The 15,967-nt window shown below is 51.4% G+C and overlaps 5 protein-coding genes across 5 annotated transcripts; 3 read left to right on the forward strand and 2 right to left on the reverse strand.

Annotated features, from left to right (window-relative positions):
• Positions 1–143: 143 nt before the first annotated feature.
• C8Q69DRAFT_143974 (WW domain protein) lies at positions 144–1,629 on the reverse strand. The gene is made up of 3 exons (XM_028625464.1): positions 778–1,629; positions 585–670; positions 144–510 (listed from the first exon to the last, which is right to left on the reverse strand). The coding sequence occupies exons 1-3, from the start codon at positions 1,208–1,210 to the stop codon at positions 283–285; spliced, it is 747 nt and encodes a 248-aa protein (XP_028487293.1). The 5' UTR covers positions 1,211–1,629; the 3' UTR covers positions 144–282.
• A 1,680-nt stretch (positions 1,630–3,309) lies between these two features.
• On the reverse strand, positions 3,310–7,671 carry C8Q69DRAFT_144024 (pre-mRNA splicing factor). The gene is made up of 4 exons (XM_028625465.1): positions 4,924–7,671; positions 4,647–4,871; positions 4,232–4,588; positions 3,310–4,159 (listed from the first exon to the last, which is right to left on the reverse strand). The coding sequence occupies exons 1-4, from the start codon at positions 7,486–7,488 to the stop codon at positions 3,425–3,427; spliced, it is 3,882 nt and encodes a 1,293-aa protein (XP_028487294.1). The 5' UTR covers positions 7,489–7,671; the 3' UTR covers positions 3,310–3,424.
• Positions 7,672–9,007: 1,336 nt separating this feature from the next.
• Positions 9,008–10,184, forward strand: C8Q69DRAFT_441834 (ribosomal protein L22/L17; the record flags this gene model as incomplete). Its single annotated transcript, XM_028628783.1, has 2 exons — positions 9,008–9,056; positions 9,157–10,184. 2 exons carry the CDS (start codon positions 9,008–9,010, stop codon positions 10,182–10,184), a joined length of 1,077 nt encoding a protein of 358 aa, XP_028487295.1.
• An 842-nt stretch (positions 10,185–11,026) lies between these two features.
• C8Q69DRAFT_456210 (hypothetical protein) lies at positions 11,027–13,519 on the forward strand. Its single transcript, XM_028629823.1, has 3 exons — positions 11,027–11,469; positions 11,542–12,275; positions 12,346–13,519. Exons 1-3 carry the CDS (start codon positions 11,352–11,354, stop codon positions 13,231–13,233), a joined length of 1,740 nt encoding a protein of 579 aa, XP_028487296.1. The 5' UTR covers positions 11,027–11,351; the 3' UTR covers positions 13,234–13,519.
• On the forward strand, positions 13,520–15,891 carry C8Q69DRAFT_456211 (histidine phosphatase superfamily). The gene is made up of 5 exons (XM_028629824.1): positions 13,520–13,965; positions 14,096–14,243; positions 14,328–14,546; positions 14,659–14,901; positions 14,962–15,891. Exons 1-5 carry the CDS (start codon positions 13,814–13,816, stop codon positions 15,400–15,402), a joined length of 1,203 nt encoding a protein of 400 aa, XP_028487297.1. The 5' UTR covers positions 13,520–13,813; the 3' UTR covers positions 15,403–15,891.
• The last annotated feature ends 76 nt before the right edge of the window (positions 15,892–15,967 follow it).

Raw genomic sequence — 15,967 nt, forward strand, 5'->3', positions numbered from 1 at the left:
TACATATTCGGGCACTCTATTCTACATGGTCACTTGAATCTATCGTTTAAGACATCTACATGCAGTCAAAAGGAGCCAACGCTCCGTAATATCAGAACCCTGAACAATGTCAGGTATGGGTGTTGTTATCCATATGGGTACTCGCAGATAAGCGCATCATGCCAACAGACATGAGCGGCAAGACATGAAACAAGTGGCTTCGCAATCAGTCTGCAGCCATTCCGAAAACTCAAAGAAGAATCCGTCGTTCACAGAAGAATGAGAGGGCAAGGCTCGTTCTGATCAATAGTTGTCATCATACCGGCCCTCTTGCTCTCCCTGGTCATAAGCGTTCTCAATGTTGTCATCAAAACGCTCGACGTCGCCGACCTTCTCCCCAACCCAGCCAGCGACGTCCTCTGGGGCGTCCTCGACGTCTTGGACGGCGTTGTCGAAGCCGTCTTCTACGTGGTACTTGGCACGGTCATAGTCATTCTCGATATCATCAGGAATCTGCTCGACCTCGCCGACCTGATTCACATCAACGGTTAGAACGAGGAAAATTATAATTGGATATGACTCGAAAAAAAAAAAGTATTCCCTACCTTCTCGCCCGTCCAGCGAGCAGCATCCTCGGGGAAGTCGGCCACATTGTTCTCGATCCGGTCCTTGTCCTCGTCCCAGTCTTCGTCTAGTTTGTGAATAATCCCATTAGTCACGACCCCGCCAAGCGACCGTGGCAACAGAATTAAGAAACATATTGAACATGGACATGGATTAGGGTCATTATAAACGTACGGATCTTCTCGCCTTCGTGCATGAGCAGGGCACCACCGACAGCACCAGCGGCGAGACCAGCAACACCATATGTCAGCGAGTGGTCCTTCTTGGGAGGTTCCTGCTGGTACGACTCTCCGCGATACTCTCCGCGGTACTCTCCACCATATGACTCTTCTCGGCGGTATTCACCACCACCATATCCTCCCTGAGATGCAGGGTACTCCCAGGTTCTCTCACCAGTCTGCTCGTTCACAAAGAAATAACGGCCCTCGCGCGCGTCCCAGCGAGCAACCCAGGGCGGATAGACCTGCGGGGGCGGCGGAGCCTGTCCATAGGAGCTGTTGCCGTAGGAGCCCTCACCTCCGTAGGAGGGTTCGGCAGTAGAGGAGCTATGGCCTCCTCCAAACTTGCTCTCGATAGCGCCCTCGATAAGTTCTCCGAGGAAACCCATCTTGTTGACAGTATGGTATCTGAAACGCGGTTGGGTTCGAGTAAAAACGTGAAGCCTAAAGCTAAAATATTATCACTGAACGTAACGTCAAAAAAGGCTCAAGTGTGGCTATGTAACGAGGTGGAGCGGGAAGTGAGAGATCAAGATCCCTTTTAAATGAGAGAGAGAATGGAAGAAAAGAAAAGAAGCAACGGGGCCAGCTGACTGCAGCCAAAAGAAATGGCCGTTTATCAAGCGCGCCATTCACGATGAAACGAGCCAAACCCCGCCATGGAGCAAGCAATTAACTTGCCCCCCTTTCACAGTGAACTAACTAAGTAGTACAATGACACAACCGCGACCCTCTCATAAAACGAGCTCGAAGCAATCCCTCCCCAGTCTTTCTGTCATCACTTCTTTCTCCTGCTATTCTGACCGAGAATCCAATAATTACTACAGAGAACCAGACAACCAGACCTGCAAAACATGAGGGGGCGTTGGAGAGAGATCGACAGGGATCGAACGGTTTGCCTAACAGTTTAGACTGACTAGACAAGATTAGAGTATTATAACCAGGCAAATCGGATTATGAGGGAATTTTACGGTGATTAACTACTACCTACTCTAGATATCAAATCTCCCTATCTCCTGCTGATCGTTATCTATAATTTCTGGAAGGGAATAATAATATCCTCTTTAACTGTGTCAATCCTGTCGGCGATCTTCGGTACTTATCCCACGAGCTTTTCGGATCGTCCCGCATGTTTCACCCCTTTCTGAGGCGCAGTTCTTGGGATTCCGGAGTCTTGGAAAGCTTGTTCGCGCAAGCTAAGCCACCCAGTGAGCCCCGGCGATCTAGTCTAGTCTAGTCTAGATTTACACTTAATAGGTAGGTAGGTAGAGAATGACTTGCGCCATTTCTGCTTTGCTTCAATCTCATCCAACGTTCGAGTTTCGGCCGATCGTCTCCCAGAGACACGGGCGGGCGCTACTAGTTCTGACTGTTGATCCGACAGTTCATCTTTCCAATTGTGAAACGCGGGCCTGATCGACATGCGTTCTCGTGTTCTTGCTCAATCCGAATGTAACTTGACTTTCCCCTTGGGGAGGAGATTCAGAAGAAGAAGAAGAGAGAGAGAGAGGTGCTAGTAGGCCAGAGCCTCACCTGTCTCTGTGAATTGGGGGCTTTGAGCTTTATGCTATCCTATCTAGTCTAGTGAACGATTCCGATCTCGTCACCTTAGGTGGATAGATATAAACTCTTGTACATGGAACATGTGTATTATATGTGTGTGTGGATATGAAATGAGCTCTTCAACGAGAGTCCAGTAGCGATAGATATCTTCACGGCATGTAGGACCGGTTGAATCTGAATGCCATGGTTCCTCAAGAGTATGGTAATCACCCTGTCCTCCGTCGTCTACTTCCCCGCCTGATAGAGGGGGAGATGTAGAATCAGTATCCGCATGTTGTTCACTTCCCCCGTCTGTCGAAGTACGACACGGATCTACGTGCACTACGATCGAGTCGACTGCTGAACAGTATTCTAAAAGCGTCGGAAAAGAGAATTCCATTTTTTTTGCACAAGCGTCCCCGTCCTGTGGTCCGTCCACGCCATGGTAGTAGCTAGCTAGAATAGGACAGGACAGTGAACCTCGTCGCTATCCCGTCAATAGCCATGCCGTCGTCATCCAATTCCAATAGCCATCCCCGCCGGCCGGATTAATGCAAGGGTCTTCACACTCAAGGAAAGAGAAAAAGAGCAGAAACAAGATTCAAAGCACAATAACAGAAGCGAAAGGCACACGCGCGCACGTACAAAGTCATAGAGTAAATCACAAAGCAATGAATGTCTCCAGATGAGTCGTCTTCAGACGAGACTCGAGCCCAGCAAACCCGCCCGGGCTCAAGAAGAAAAAGGAGTCTGTCTTCATCTGTCTATGCCTGCAGAGCGTTGAAAGGAAGATCTCATCATCCCTGAGACGAGGAGGAGACTCCTGCTCCATGATTCGAAAAGAAAAGAGGACCAAGAGAACTGAAGAATGCAAGAAGATAAGAATCAAATGTGCAATAATCTACACGGCGTCTTCGTAAGACAACAATGGGATATAGTCTGGTGGAAAAGTAGTGAAACAAGGTCGTATGGTATATCACCGGTCGGAGACACGAAAGCAATACCGAGGATCAAAGACAAACGCCGACCGCAGATGCAGGACAAAACCCCAGACAAGATGGCTACTGCCCGTTACCCTGAATCATTGCGCGGAAGTCGTCGTTGCTCTTCGTGGTCTTTTCACCGGATTTCGACTCGGCCGCAGCTGTTGCGGCCTGATCAGCTCCCTCAGGACGTTCGCCCCGTTGTGCGGATGGAAAACCACCACGCTTGACACCCAGTCCACCCCGTCGTCCGCCTCGGGCACCGGGCTGTACAGGACGCTTGATAGGAGCTGCCGGCTGTGACATGACGGTCACGTTATCTTTCTGCTTGCCGACCTGGATACGGTCCGTCTTTCGCTCAGCTTTCTGTTTCAGCATCTCCGGCACACTGCCGACATGAAGTTTTCTACCTGGCGCAATCTCCTTGCCCTCGAGCTCCAGTGAAGCGCGTCCCGCAGCATGCACATCTGCATACTCCACGATTGCGCCCTGATGGTCCGGCCGCAGCACAACCTTTATGAGTTTCCCATACGGCTCCGTCATGGAACGGATACGGGCATCATTCACAGTGTCTGGAACGTTCATTAGGCCCAATGTGCGAGCTGCACGGTCGCGCGCTGTGTGCTCCGCATCGCCCGAGGACAGTTCCATTGCGTTGCCGTTCGGCTCCACTGACGGAGACTTGGACTGGCTCACACGGGATACAATGGTAGCGGACACGCGCTTGGCCCCGGTGGGCGTCGACAGCCTCACCTGTAGTGGGCGCGAACGGAACTCTCGCTGATGCATTTCAAGAGCGGCATTTGCCTCTTCCTATTTGGAGTCAAGATCAGAGTCAGCATGAGAGACAGAACGCCACGGGTCACATAAGAATCGTTACGTTACCTTTGTCGCGAACACAACATAGCCAAATCCTTTACTGCCACCGTCGACTTTCCTTGGGATACGTGCCACCTCGACCTTGCCGTACACGGAAAAAAGGTCCTTCAGGTCATCCTCACTTGCATTCCAGTCGAGGTTCGATACGTGGATCTCGCGTCCTTCGTGCATAGGTCCATGCCGGTCCTGTTTTCGAGATGGGTCTGAGATCCTGGCTACCAGCCGCAGATCCTTCTCAACTGTAGTACCGTCTAATTCAGAGGCTCTATGAGCGTCACTCGGTGACTTGAATTGCACGTAGCAAAATCGACGGTGGGTGTTGTACTTCAGCGACGGGAAGCGCACGTCCACAATCTCTCCGTACTGTAAGAAGTGTTAGTGCAGCACGGCACAGACCGACATAAGAACACATTGTACTCACCTTCTGGAAGAGGTTGCGGATGTAGGCTTCGTCGGCTGTCGGAGGGAAGTTAGTGACGAACAAAGTGGCTCCGCTTCCCAGATGGACGTCGATGGTATTTCCGTCAAGAGTCTTCTGATCACGAGTCAAGGCGACGGCAGCATCTTCCTTCGAGTCGAACTCGACCATGGCAGATGCCGATTCATCATGACCGGCCAGCACTTTCAGACTATTGATCTTGCCACACTGGGTCTCGTCAGCAGGTAAATCATCGCATATGGAGTCGGTCTATACTCACGTCACGGAAGAACTGGCGTATTTTCACGTCAGAGACATCTTTGGGCAAATTCTCGACGAACACGGTTGCATTCTCACGGTCTCTCTTCACGGGTGGCGGCGTGGCCTCCTCTTGAGGCTTGGTAGCTTCCTCAGGACGGGCCTTTTTGGCAGGCAGGCCATTGAGTTCAACTTCCTCTTCTCGCTTTCTCTTGGCCACAGGAACGCCATCCTCCGCTGGCGGAGCTTGCTCTGCTTGAGCGGGTTGTTTAGCAGCAGCTTCGAGTGCCTCCTTTTCGCGTCTCTTCGTGATGGCTTTCATCGCCTTCCGGGTTTCCACCACAGCGAGCTGCAGCTCATCCGAATCCTCGTAATCTTCGCAATGGGCGATATACGTAGTCATGATCTTCTCCGGCCAATCGAGGTCGGTCCGCTTGATGGCCTGCTTCAGGACGGCCGTTGCGTAGCTGGGGTTGGGTGTCCTTCTGGCAGCGTCCGCCGTGGCTTCACCTTGGACAAATTTGCTCCAGGAGATCAGCTCCCAACCGTAGTACGTGAGCCAAAATTCGTAGCTGCTTCCACGACGTGGAACGAGGCCTTTGAACGTCTCTCGCGCGCTGTCCCAGCTACCACTTTCACTGAGGTACCGGATGTAGATGCGCTCTAGCCGGAAGAGAGGGTCTCCCTGGTAAGATTTGCCGTATTTCTTCTCGCCTAGCTCTTGGACACTTTCGATGGCCGACCGGATACCCACCTCAGCCACATCGAGATCCTCGTCGGTCGAATCCGGAAGGAAAGCACGCCGCCGCAGATAACTGCACCATGTGGTATGCACTTTAAGGACTTCCTCCATGCCTCCGGCATCGAGTAGTCCCGTGCTGGTGGCCTTGTGCTTGATATCGGCGATCTTCGTGAACGACTGTCCCTCTCTCTCAGAGCTCAGGAGATACTGAGACCATAACGAGCCGCTCCACGGACAATGTCTGGTGCCCCGGTCGAGGGTAGAAATTGCTGAGGCTGCAGTCTGTCCGTGGATGGATTCGTCGATCAAGAACGTGACATAGTCCTCCCAGAGGTTGACGTCGGTGGGGAAACGGAGAACGGCTCGTTGATACACGGCGTTGGCGAGGTCGAAGCTGAAATACCGTTTTCGACGGTTTCGGGTCACTTCCCATTCGATGTACTGCAAGAACGTAGCCCATTCGAGGGTCTTGTCGCCCGACTCTGCGGCCCGCTGGAGTTTCATCTCCATTTCTTCGCGAGCTGCGTATTTTGTCTTCGCTTCAGAGGCTCTTGCGACCATGTCGGCCATGACGTCCTCGTAGTTGGAGCTGCCGTAGTAGGTAGAAATGAAGGACGAAAAGAGCTGGAAGCTTTGGTCCCAGGTAGCGTGAGGAGTCAGTAGACGGACATCGAAGAGGCCCCGTACCTGGTTGATCTTCTCCTGCGTGGGGGAGCGGGAGAGATCCTGCAGCATCAGCTCCAGGAAACGGTCCCAAATGAGATGGCTGTCGTTGATCCGCCATCGGGTGGCCTCTGCGCCTCTGTGCCACACTTCTACTACTGATTGCCAACTGAAGACTTCGCGGCCCACAAGCCGATCCTCTTCACTCCAGGAGCTCTGACTAGATTCGCCTGAGGCTGAATTGTATAGGTACAGCATCCATTCTCCATAGATATGCCAGAGCTTGGTGCTGCCGTACTCTTCCTCGACCGATCTCTGGCACAGTTCCATAACCGCAATGCGCTCCTCGACGGTCTGTGCCAGCATACTTTCGTCTTGGATCCACTCCGCCCAGAGGTCCTCGCCCATAGCGAACAGTTTGTCCATTTCTTCGCGAGCCGTCCTCAAGTCCTTGAGGAGATCGTACTTGCGAGGGTCCCCGTGGACATCCGGGTTGGAGGGAGGATACACATGGTCGACAAAACCCTTATGCAACAGCTGAATGAACTGCACATGGGAATCGTAGGAATGAGGGTTCTCCTGGACGTGAGCGAAAAGTTGAGTGGCCAGGTGTTGAGCATCAGAATTGAGGGAAGTGTCTGCGTAATTCCTCCTGGCGGACTCTCGAGAACCTTCCGACACGGGAAGTTCGAAAGTGCGGGCGGAGGTTGTGTTGTGTGAGACAGGGTTAACGTTAGGATACATGGTGGACGGGGAGAGCTGGCTCTCATAGGATTCGCTGCGAAGGATCGGAGCATTGGAACGCTGAGGTTGATGATGCTGCATCGACGCTAGATCGGCCAATGTATCCATCCCAGGAGTCGACGGCTGCCTTGCGGAGGGCAGCTCACCTGCTGGCGGGGTCCCGTTTCCGCCCCCCATGTTGGGACCACTGGGAGGACTTGCTGTCGGGGGTGACGGCTCTGGCAATCGACCTGGCGCATAGACATGCTGCGCAAGTGGAGACGAGGTCATTCCTCCATGGCGAATGGAGCCTGAACGGTTTCTCCGAATACCCTTATGCGGTGACAGCGCCGCGGGCTGAGAAGACGAGGCGGATACCGGGAGCGGTATTGTTGCCGGCGTGGACTGTCCCGACTGGACGGCCGAATCCTGCGGCGAGAGAAGCGAATTGATATCCATATCTCCGTCACAGGCTGGTCTCCCGACGTGTAGCAGCGACGACGCAGACAGAGACCCTAGGCAGGACGACAGACACTACCGGTCAGCTTTCCGGGACAGAATGTGAAGCGAAGAAGGGAGGTCGAGCTAAAGGGAGTCCGTAAGACACCTCATCAACGAGTCCATTCCTGCCTCAGCCAACCCAGCTCTTGTTCTTTTTTTGCACCGCAGCTCCTGTTGGCAGTAGGGCGGTTCTCTCTGCTCCGCGGGCACGATGGGAGGAAACGACGGCGCAGGAATCACGCAGGACCGGTGATACCGTTTGCCAGAGGGGTACGAAGACGCGAGAGGAGGGTAGGAGATGATGTTGTGAGGATTGCAGGGGGGATGAGACGACGAGGAGGCAGGCGCAAGAGGTTGTTGAGAGCTTTTGCCGGCGTCGGGTGGATTTGCGTCGGGGAACGGGCAACGATGCGGAGAGAGCGCCCTTGCGCGAGAAAGCCAGCAGGCAGGATGCTCAGGGAGCAAACGAACGGCGTCCCGATAGGGCTGGGCAAGGATGGTGGGAGGATTTGAAGGACGAGGAGAGTAGGAAAGATGAAATGTGAGGCCGGTGGATCGTCGAGGTGGAGATGACGGGGTCTTCTCTGGTACGGGGACCAGAGCTCGTGATGAGAGCCGCGCACCGTCCAGTATGCGCCGTTGACGTGCGCCAGAGAGACGAGACAGGACGGCCGTGCGTTCCTTTCCTTTCCTTTCCTTTTTCCTTTTCTTTCTTTATTTTTTTTTTTGGAGGGAGGATTTCTAGACTGCAGAGAATTTTTGATTTCTGATTCTGATATTTGTCATAATTTTTAATAAAATTTATTGGATTTTTGCTGGGCTACGCTGCGGCGGATCATCTAATTACCACCTGCGCCCGGAGACAGGCCGGGATTTGGGATTGCCGCGACCTCGAAGCTCTTGGGAAGAAGAACCTCTCGTCACGTCTGCAGGCGCCGGCTTGGGTGAGGCTGCAGCCAAGGAGAGCGCTGGCTGGGGCTGTTTGGAGGCCTCTAATACGCAGCAGGCAGCTAGTTTAATAGCTAAAAGCACTGGATGAATCCAATGAATTATTTAACTAGTTAGTAGTAGCATTTACAGTACAGTAGTTACTTGCGTAGTGAGGTCACAGCGAGCAGCTACGGGGAGCATTTGGCGGCGAGAATGCAGTAGTTAGTTATTAAGATGTAAATTAATAATTATTGGCTATCTAGACCAGTTTGGTTTAATTAATTAATTACCTACCTAAATTCAGTTCACCATGTATTTTATTGTTATTACTGGGGACTTAACTAGACTGTAAAGAAATTCTGAAGTATGTAAGCAGATGCACCGCCATATGATTACATAAGGTTCTGTGGCTAGTGACCATATACGGTGCACCAGACCATCCATTCCCGCTGTTTCCGTCCTCAGACCTCCGACACTTTTTCTGCGGCTGCTCAATATCGAGCACCTCCGGAGTTCCACCATCGCATTGTGCAGCCCCAGCGTCATTATGGCTTCTCTGGGGGCTGTTCATCCCTACCGGCATCTGGTCCGTTCTGGTAAGTTCGTGGTTTTCTTCCCCTTTCTGCGTTGATGGAATATGGCATATTACGCGAGACATTATTCATGGAGCAACGCAGATTAACTGATATGATATAGCCCGGACCGGTGTCCCCGTCGTCCCTCGACGAACCTTGACCTATACCCCCGTCCGACGAGCCCAGGAGGACGAAACCTCGAACCCACCAAACAATGCGGGTTCTGCTCCTCGCCAGTCCGCGTTGTCCTCGATCAAGAACTTCTTCTTCGGCGGGAAGAAGTCCGATGGACCCAAGGGCAAGATCACGCGCCGTCCCGTAGCCCCCCAGAAGAGAGAGGGTTCCCTGAGTGCAGACTCCATCTTCGCAGAGGACGAAGCCTCGCCCAAATTGGTCGCCTCCGGACGAACGCCTGCTCGCCGACAACCCACCCAGCAGCCGGCAGAGGAGGAAGCCGATGTGGAATTGGAGGCACGGAACCGGTCATTCATGCAGGCCGTTCTCGATCCTCGGCCACAGGCCCGTATCCGATGGGAACGCAAGATGGTTGCCCGCACCATTCGCCGTCGGGGCCGTCTCACCAAGACGGAAGAGATCCTGCGGTCAGAGCGAGAGTCGCTTTCCAAGTCGCACTGGTTCAAGACGTCCGTGAAGAAGTTGACTCCGCTGGCCCGCCAGATTGCCGGAAAGAACATCGATGAGGCCATTCTGCAGATGCGCTTCAGCAAGAAGAAGGCGGCCAAGGATGTCCTGGAACACCTTAAGCACGCCAAGAACGTTGCCATTGTCAATGCTGGTATGGGGCTAGGCGCTGTCCAGGCTGCGGATGGAGAAAAGCCCAAGCCCGTCACCGTCACGCTCAAGTCTGGTGAGCGCAAGGTCATTAAGGAGCCGACCGACATCTACGTTTCGCAGGCCTGGGTCAACCGGGGTCCTTTCGGAGTCGAGTACGACCACCGCGCCAGGGGAAACATCAATCTGATGCGTCCACCGCACACCGGTCTGTCGGTTATTTTGAAGGAAGAAAAGACCAGAATTCGGGAGTGGAAGGATCGCGAAGCCAAGGCAGGGCGCCAGCGCAAGTCCCAGCTGTGGACCCAGCTTCCGGATCGAAAGATCACCGCACAGAACCAGTACTACAGCTGGTGATGTCTGTTCTCCCTTGCTTGTCCGCTGGAGTACAGCTCTCTCACCGTGATGAAACGGACGTTGTGATGCTGTGCCTGGCTAAGCTATCTCTCTCCACATTCTCATTCTTCTCAATGTACGACCAGCATATTTGTTCGCGATTTCCTTATCATCTCAGCCATTGAATAGAGGGACGTTCCACAAGTCAAGAATATGGGTCAGATTTAGTATACCACCTGATGTTCTCGACTCGTCGCATTGGTTTTGTGGTCCGGCGTCTCAGACCCGAGGGCAGGAGTACTTTAACGGCATGGATACCTTGTTAGCTCCATCTATGTACATGTACAATATGAATTCATCTCCAGGCCAACTGCAGTAGTTTTGTACCTTTGTATCTTGTAGGTGACTAGCAGGGGAAAAAGGGAAAGGCTCGATGGTTCCACTTTATATTATTTATTATCATTGCAACCAGAATTATTATTACAGACGAATATTGTACACAAGTTTCACGCGCGGGCCATGGTATCTGACAAATCGCATCACCAATGGTCTACCTTAGGCGCTTCCTCCTTCAGTCATTATATTAAACATCAGGCCTCCCGCTCATAGTAATTACTGCTCCTGGTCTGCCATTATTATTATTATTCCAAGCCTGCAAGAACTCAGCCTCGAACGCAGAGAGGAATCGATCGGCTGCATCCATGGCTGCCGCGGCTGACGGTCGGGCACCCTTTCGGGTTTAGCGTTGCTGCAGTCGGGAACCCCATCAGGAAAGGCCGAATACGAGATTCTCCGTTGCTGATTGGCTCAATTCCACAACGTAGTACTGCGCGATGACTCGAACTAGCGGCCGTCTTGGATATAGACTGTCTGCTCCCCCAGGATCTTTGATAATCTCTAGTTGCCTGGATTTTTCCTCGTTTACGCCTTACTACGGCCATACGGCTTTTGAGTGATTACATACAAGTCTCTCTGTTTTTGTTGAACCGAATTCCTCCCGTTCATCTTAGATTGTATTGGAGTTATCTGGCGGCGGCTGCCTGCTACCTGTCTCTTATCCTAAGCTCCGTCTTGGTTTTGGTAACAAGGGACTGAGTGGTTTCTGACCTACAGATTCAAAGAGAAGTCTACAAGTGCAACAGTTTGAATCGCAATATATTTCCATACCCACTTTGTGATATTCGCAACATGTCGGCTAGTCCGCGCCAGTGGTTGAGTCCGATGGAAACCAAGGGAAGCATCAATCACTATTTCGATATGGATGCCGATTTCCAGTTCCTTGGATGCGATATGGACAGCGATCTGCGTATGAGATCCCGTTTTTCGTCCAATAGTCAGCTTTACTTTTCCATTACGGAGTCAGCTGATGCTACGTTAGTACCGAATCTGTATGATTTCGACGCCACCTTTGGACCCTTGGAGGGTTGTGAGAATGAGGTAGAAAGCAGGTCAAACGTGGTAAACGGTGTTGTGCCTTCCGTTCAGACCATTGGTAACTCATTTGAGTCCAACTCTACATCGCCTCAGTCTGCATCAGATTTCACGACTCCTTCTTTTGACAATGCTTACTTGTCACAATACGACACGCCCCTCGATGCAGATGAGCAGTCGTTCCTGCAATTGACGTCTGCCATTCGACAGCTAGTACATGCCAAAGCAGATGCGAGCCCGAACTGCGCATCAAACAAGGAGAAGCGAAGGGACGCTGCAATCTCACTGCACCTTCAGCTATTGCAAGATTTTCCTGTCGACGAGCCATGCGTTGTCTCTGATTCCTCTGTTTCTGGTCATTCTTTCGACCCCTGTTCTGAGTTCCTATCTTGCGCCGATTCCCCACTGTCCGGGACAAACAGCTTTAGCGTGGAGTCTCCGATACAGGCTACGAAATCTCCGTCGACACCTTCTTCATCCGCATGCGTGTCAAAGCGAGAAAGCCAGCGGGCTACTTCGAGGTGTGCTAACCGCGGAATTGAGTTGGTTCTCGATTTGAATATGAATGAGACCGCATCTCGGCCAAAAAAGCAGAAGCCCAGGACCCAGTCACAAAGGGAGAGCTACATCAACGCTCGCAGGAACGGCGCCTGTGAGAAGCACAGGAAGCAACATAAACGGGTACGTCAAACCCCCGTTATTAATTTACTGTAATGTTGTTCTGGGACCATAGTTGCTAACCTATTTATAGTGCCATTGCTTCGACAGTGTATCTACATCTATGAGCTCTGTCAAGAAGATAAGGGCACAAGATAGACCATCACCGGTACAAGCAGTACAAGAACGCAACAACAAGGTGTTGCAGCTCGTTCAAGCAGGCCACGAAGCTCTCAAACAAGGTGCCTCAACAGCCGCAGAGTCAGTTGATGCCCATCTTTCCCTGGCTGAGACGTATACGTGTCTCTTCCCCGGTTGTACATTTACATGCACCACTGTTCCCTCGCTCGAGAGACATTACTATCGGCATTCCGATGGGTCGTCGCCAACCGTCTCGCCCACCAGTGACACACAGCGAGTTCGATCCCGTGTGTCGCACACACCACAATACGTCGACCGTCCCGTTTGGGAGAGCTCGTCCTCGGACGCGAACGCTGTATCGGCAACCGAATCTCCGTTCGTACATACACAAGGCGGACTGCAACCCAAACATCTGGATGTCCATGTTATACCAAGGTCGTCGTCGACAGCGGGTGTCCCCGACTCGAGCCAGCAGCTTGACTACACGTCGTCCTACGCTAGAACGGCATCGGACAACAAGTCAGGCAGCCCTGAGCAGTATGATGGCCGACAAGAATTCTGGCGCGACAGGCAAGTTAAGCCACAGAGCTCTGTACCTAGCTCTGTACCTCTTGAAAGCCCAAGCGAGCGCAACGCCGTAAAGGACTCGAGCAAAAGACGCGGAGACTCGACCATTAATTGGTTGGCCCAGGCTTACACAGAGATTCTCTACCGCGGATTCGTTGCCATCAGTTTTTCATGGTTTTTCAGCAATCTTTTTGGCTGGTTGCAAAATTTCGGGAGTCTGTCGATGGCTATTTCCAGCAGTCGACAGCCTCACGTATATGGCCCCCTATTTTGAAGAGGATATCGGGCACATGTCTGCATACGTTGTCCCATCGTGCATATTCCCACCGATGATGTGGAAATGATGTGGACGGTCGCAGCAATACAGGAGTTTAGGAGGAAAATTGTTTTTGGTTCAATTGGCTTTTGAGGCCATCTTAGCGGTCTAGAGCGTGATACAGCTTTGCGTTTCATGCAATATCAGAATAAGGGCTCTTCTATGCATGTATCTCTATCAACAACACATCTCTCTAGAGAATTGCATATGAGATTTGAAGTAGTATGAACTCGTGCATAAACCTCATTTTAAATTCCCAGTCGCAATTATTGTCATTTATTATTATGATAGGCGCCAACCGCAGGCGGTGTACCACGTGGCTCATCCTGTCGCATCCGGGCGGAGGGAGAGGGAAATTGGGTCAGGAACGGTAAAGGAAAAGCGAACGGGACGTCTATGCTCGACGAGCATGAGGTCATTTCATCGTGTCTTGTAGATCTCATTTCCCATCCATCTCATCATCCCTGATGTGAGAGTCCTTGTTTCATCCTTATTTCACGAGCATCTATGCTCCGCCGTTGGATACGCTAAAAAGATCATGATTCCGCTAATACGCCGCGCACGACCCCACGCCCGCTGGACGGGCGATGGGCCCCGCTCGTCCCTTGAGGACGACGAAGAGGTGGATGGGCATACCTATCAGCATTCGCGACAGTCTGGGAGCGGGATATTTCGAATCACCGTGGTCATGTAAGTATATGTTAGCAAGAGTTGATGTCTTCGCGCGTCAACTTCGCGTGATTGTCCTTTAGTACATACTTTCCCTTCAATCATGGCATTGGATTGGACTGGAATCGCAGCTAACCTGTACTATATACAGTCCAACATTGGTTTTCCTTACTGTCCTCGTTACGGGACTCATGAGCATGGCTGAGTCCATGTCTTCTTCGTCGTATTTGACATATAGCACCGTTCCAGGGTTCTTTCTCCAGGATGAGCCAGATACGGATCCGAATGCGTTCGATTATGTGCGTCGCTGGCTTCCTTCTTTGGAAAATCCATGGCCCCTTCGCTTGATACGAACCGGAACTAACAATAATGGTCTCAATTAGGTTGCTTCCAATTTTGGCTTGATAAACCGTACTTATGACACAGATGAGGAATTTGATCCTCACGGTGACAAGCCACAATGGGAGCGGTTTGAGAATAAAATGCGCTCGTTGGCCCGTGACAGCGGTAAGGGAGTACATTATAAAGTCCTCTTCCTCGGACGCCATGGTGAGGGATATCATAATGTGGCGGAGAGTTTCTATGGGACTGAGGCGTGGGATGTATGTTATGTTTTTTTTTTTTTTTTTTTTTTTTTTTTTTTTTTTTTTTTTTTTTTTTTTTTTTTATCTGGTCATTTCAAAGCTTAAGTATATATACTGACAAGCCGATTAGTGCTACTGGTCTCTTCAGGACGGCAACGAGACCTCAACTTGGGTGGACGCTCATCTCACTGAAACGGGAATTGCACAGGCAGAGACTGCTCATCATGCCTGGGAGAAGCAGATTGAGAATAAAGTCCCGGCGCCGGAATCATACTACGTTAGTCCGTTGAACCGTTGTCTAGCCACGGCGAGTATCACTTTCTCGGGGCTTGAACTGCCCAATATCGATCCATTCCAGCCTACCGTTAAAGAGGTATGTAAAATGAGCAATGGCTTGGGTTGATGTCGTGGAAATCCCTGACGTATATCTCAGTTGCTCCGTGAAACGATTGGCCTTCACACGTGTGATCGCCGTTCCTCCAAGTCTGCCATTGCAGAAGAATACCCACACTACAGGTTCGAACCCGATTTCTCGGACGAAGACGTGCTTTGGGACGCCAAAAGCCGCGAGTCAGATTCCGCCCGCTCAGCACGTCTCCGAAAACTGCTCGATGACATCTTTACGAATGATGACAACGTATTCATTTCTTTGACTGCACACTCTGGTGCTATCACGAGCATCCTTGAAGTGATTGGGCATCGAAAGTTCCAGCTCGCTACAGGTGCGATGATACCCGTCGTGGTGAAAGCAGAGCGGATCTCGGGGGAACATCCTGAAGAACCGGTTGAACCACCAACTACAGCGCCGAAGTGTGAGATCAATCCTATTGGGGCTTCTACTGCTCGTGGAGTCGCGGTCTCAACAAAGGCGTAAGATGGCTGCATATGGAAGAATCAATGATAATATCTGTATTATATTAGTGCGAGCATTCTCTCTTTTCTACAAAGTAGCGCGTATAAAACCACCCCGTTTGTTGGCAAGGGCCCTCCAATTTATTTGGGCGACGATGTATCGCGATAAACCAACTCAGGATTCAGGAATATCGCGACTGCTCAACCGATTTAGCAGAAGAACCTTGGCATCAACCTTGACATCTTCAATGCGGTATTTCTTGGCCATACGATGCATACTTATTCGATGTAGCAAAGAAACATATTCACATTGCATAGTGACATACTACATATCGCTTCTAGATCAATTAGCCGGAAATGAAACCGTCATTGCGATGCAACGTGTACTTGACACTCGAAATTCTTTCCTCCACCCCTGGGTTGATCTGGAGTGAATCGACATATGGCTGCTGCCTGTAAACGTTGAGGGGCTTTCTGCATCTCTTGCCCAATCTGGAATGTCATGTCCCACTCCGCTTTGTTGACATGGGTGTTGCTGCTATTACCCGACAGGCAGTCATTCAGAAACACCAGATTGTCAGCATCTT

This window comes from Paecilomyces variotii, assembly GCF_004022145.1.
Source record: "Paecilomyces variotii strain CBS 101075 chromosome Unknown C8Q69scaffold_2, whole genome shotgun sequence".
In the NCBI taxonomy this organism is placed as follows: Eukaryota; Fungi; Ascomycota; class Eurotiomycetes; order Eurotiales; family Thermoascaceae; genus Paecilomyces; species Paecilomyces variotii.

Bases quoted from the DNA above. Each gene is read 5' to 3' on its own strand.
- C8Q69DRAFT_143974 (XM_028625464.1), bottom strand. From the start codon at position 1,210: ATGGGTTTCCTCGGAGAACTTATCGAGGGCGCTATCGAGAGCAAGTTT. The intron at 671-777 runs GTACGTTTATAA...TTCACAAACTAG, and splicing joins GCACGAAGGCGAGAAGATCC to ACGAAGACTGGGACGAGGAC. The intron at 511-584 runs GTAGGGAATACT...GATGTGAATCAG, and splicing joins CTCGCTGGACGGGCGAGAAG to GTCGGCGAGGTCGAGCAGAT.
- C8Q69DRAFT_144024 (XM_028625465.1), bottom strand. From the start codon at position 7,488: ATGGATATCAATTCGCTTCTCTCGCCGCAGGATTCGGCCGTCCAGTCG. The intron at 4,872-4,923 runs GTGAGTATAGAC...GACGAGACCCAG, and splicing joins TACGCCAGTTCTTCCGTGAC to TGTGGCAAGATCAATAGTCT. The intron at 4,160-4,231 runs GTAACGTAACGA...GACTCCAAATAG, and splicing joins ATGTTGTGTTCGCGACAAAG to GAAGAGGCAAATGCCGCTCT.
- C8Q69DRAFT_456210 (XM_028629823.1), top strand. From the start codon at position 11,352: ATGTCGGCTAGTCCGCGCCAGTGGTTGAGTCCGATGGAAACCAAGGGA. The intron at 11,470-11,541 runs GTATGAGATCCC...ATGCTACGTTAG, and splicing joins CGATATGGACAGCGATCTGC to TACCGAATCTGTATGATTTC. The intron at 12,276-12,345 runs GTACGTCAAACC...ACCTATTTATAG, and splicing joins ACAGGAAGCAACATAAACGG to TGCCATTGCTTCGACAGTGT.
- C8Q69DRAFT_456211 (XM_028629824.1), top strand. From the start codon at position 13,814: ATGATTCCGCTAATACGCCGCGCACGACCCCACGCCCGCTGGACGGGC. The intron at 13,966-14,095 runs GTAAGTATATGT...TACTATATACAG, and splicing joins TTTCGAATCACCGTGGTCAT to TCCAACATTGGTTTTCCTTA. The intron at 14,547-14,658 runs GTATGTTATGTT...CAAGCCGATTAG, and splicing joins ATGGGACTGAGGCGTGGGAT to TGCTACTGGTCTCTTCAGGA.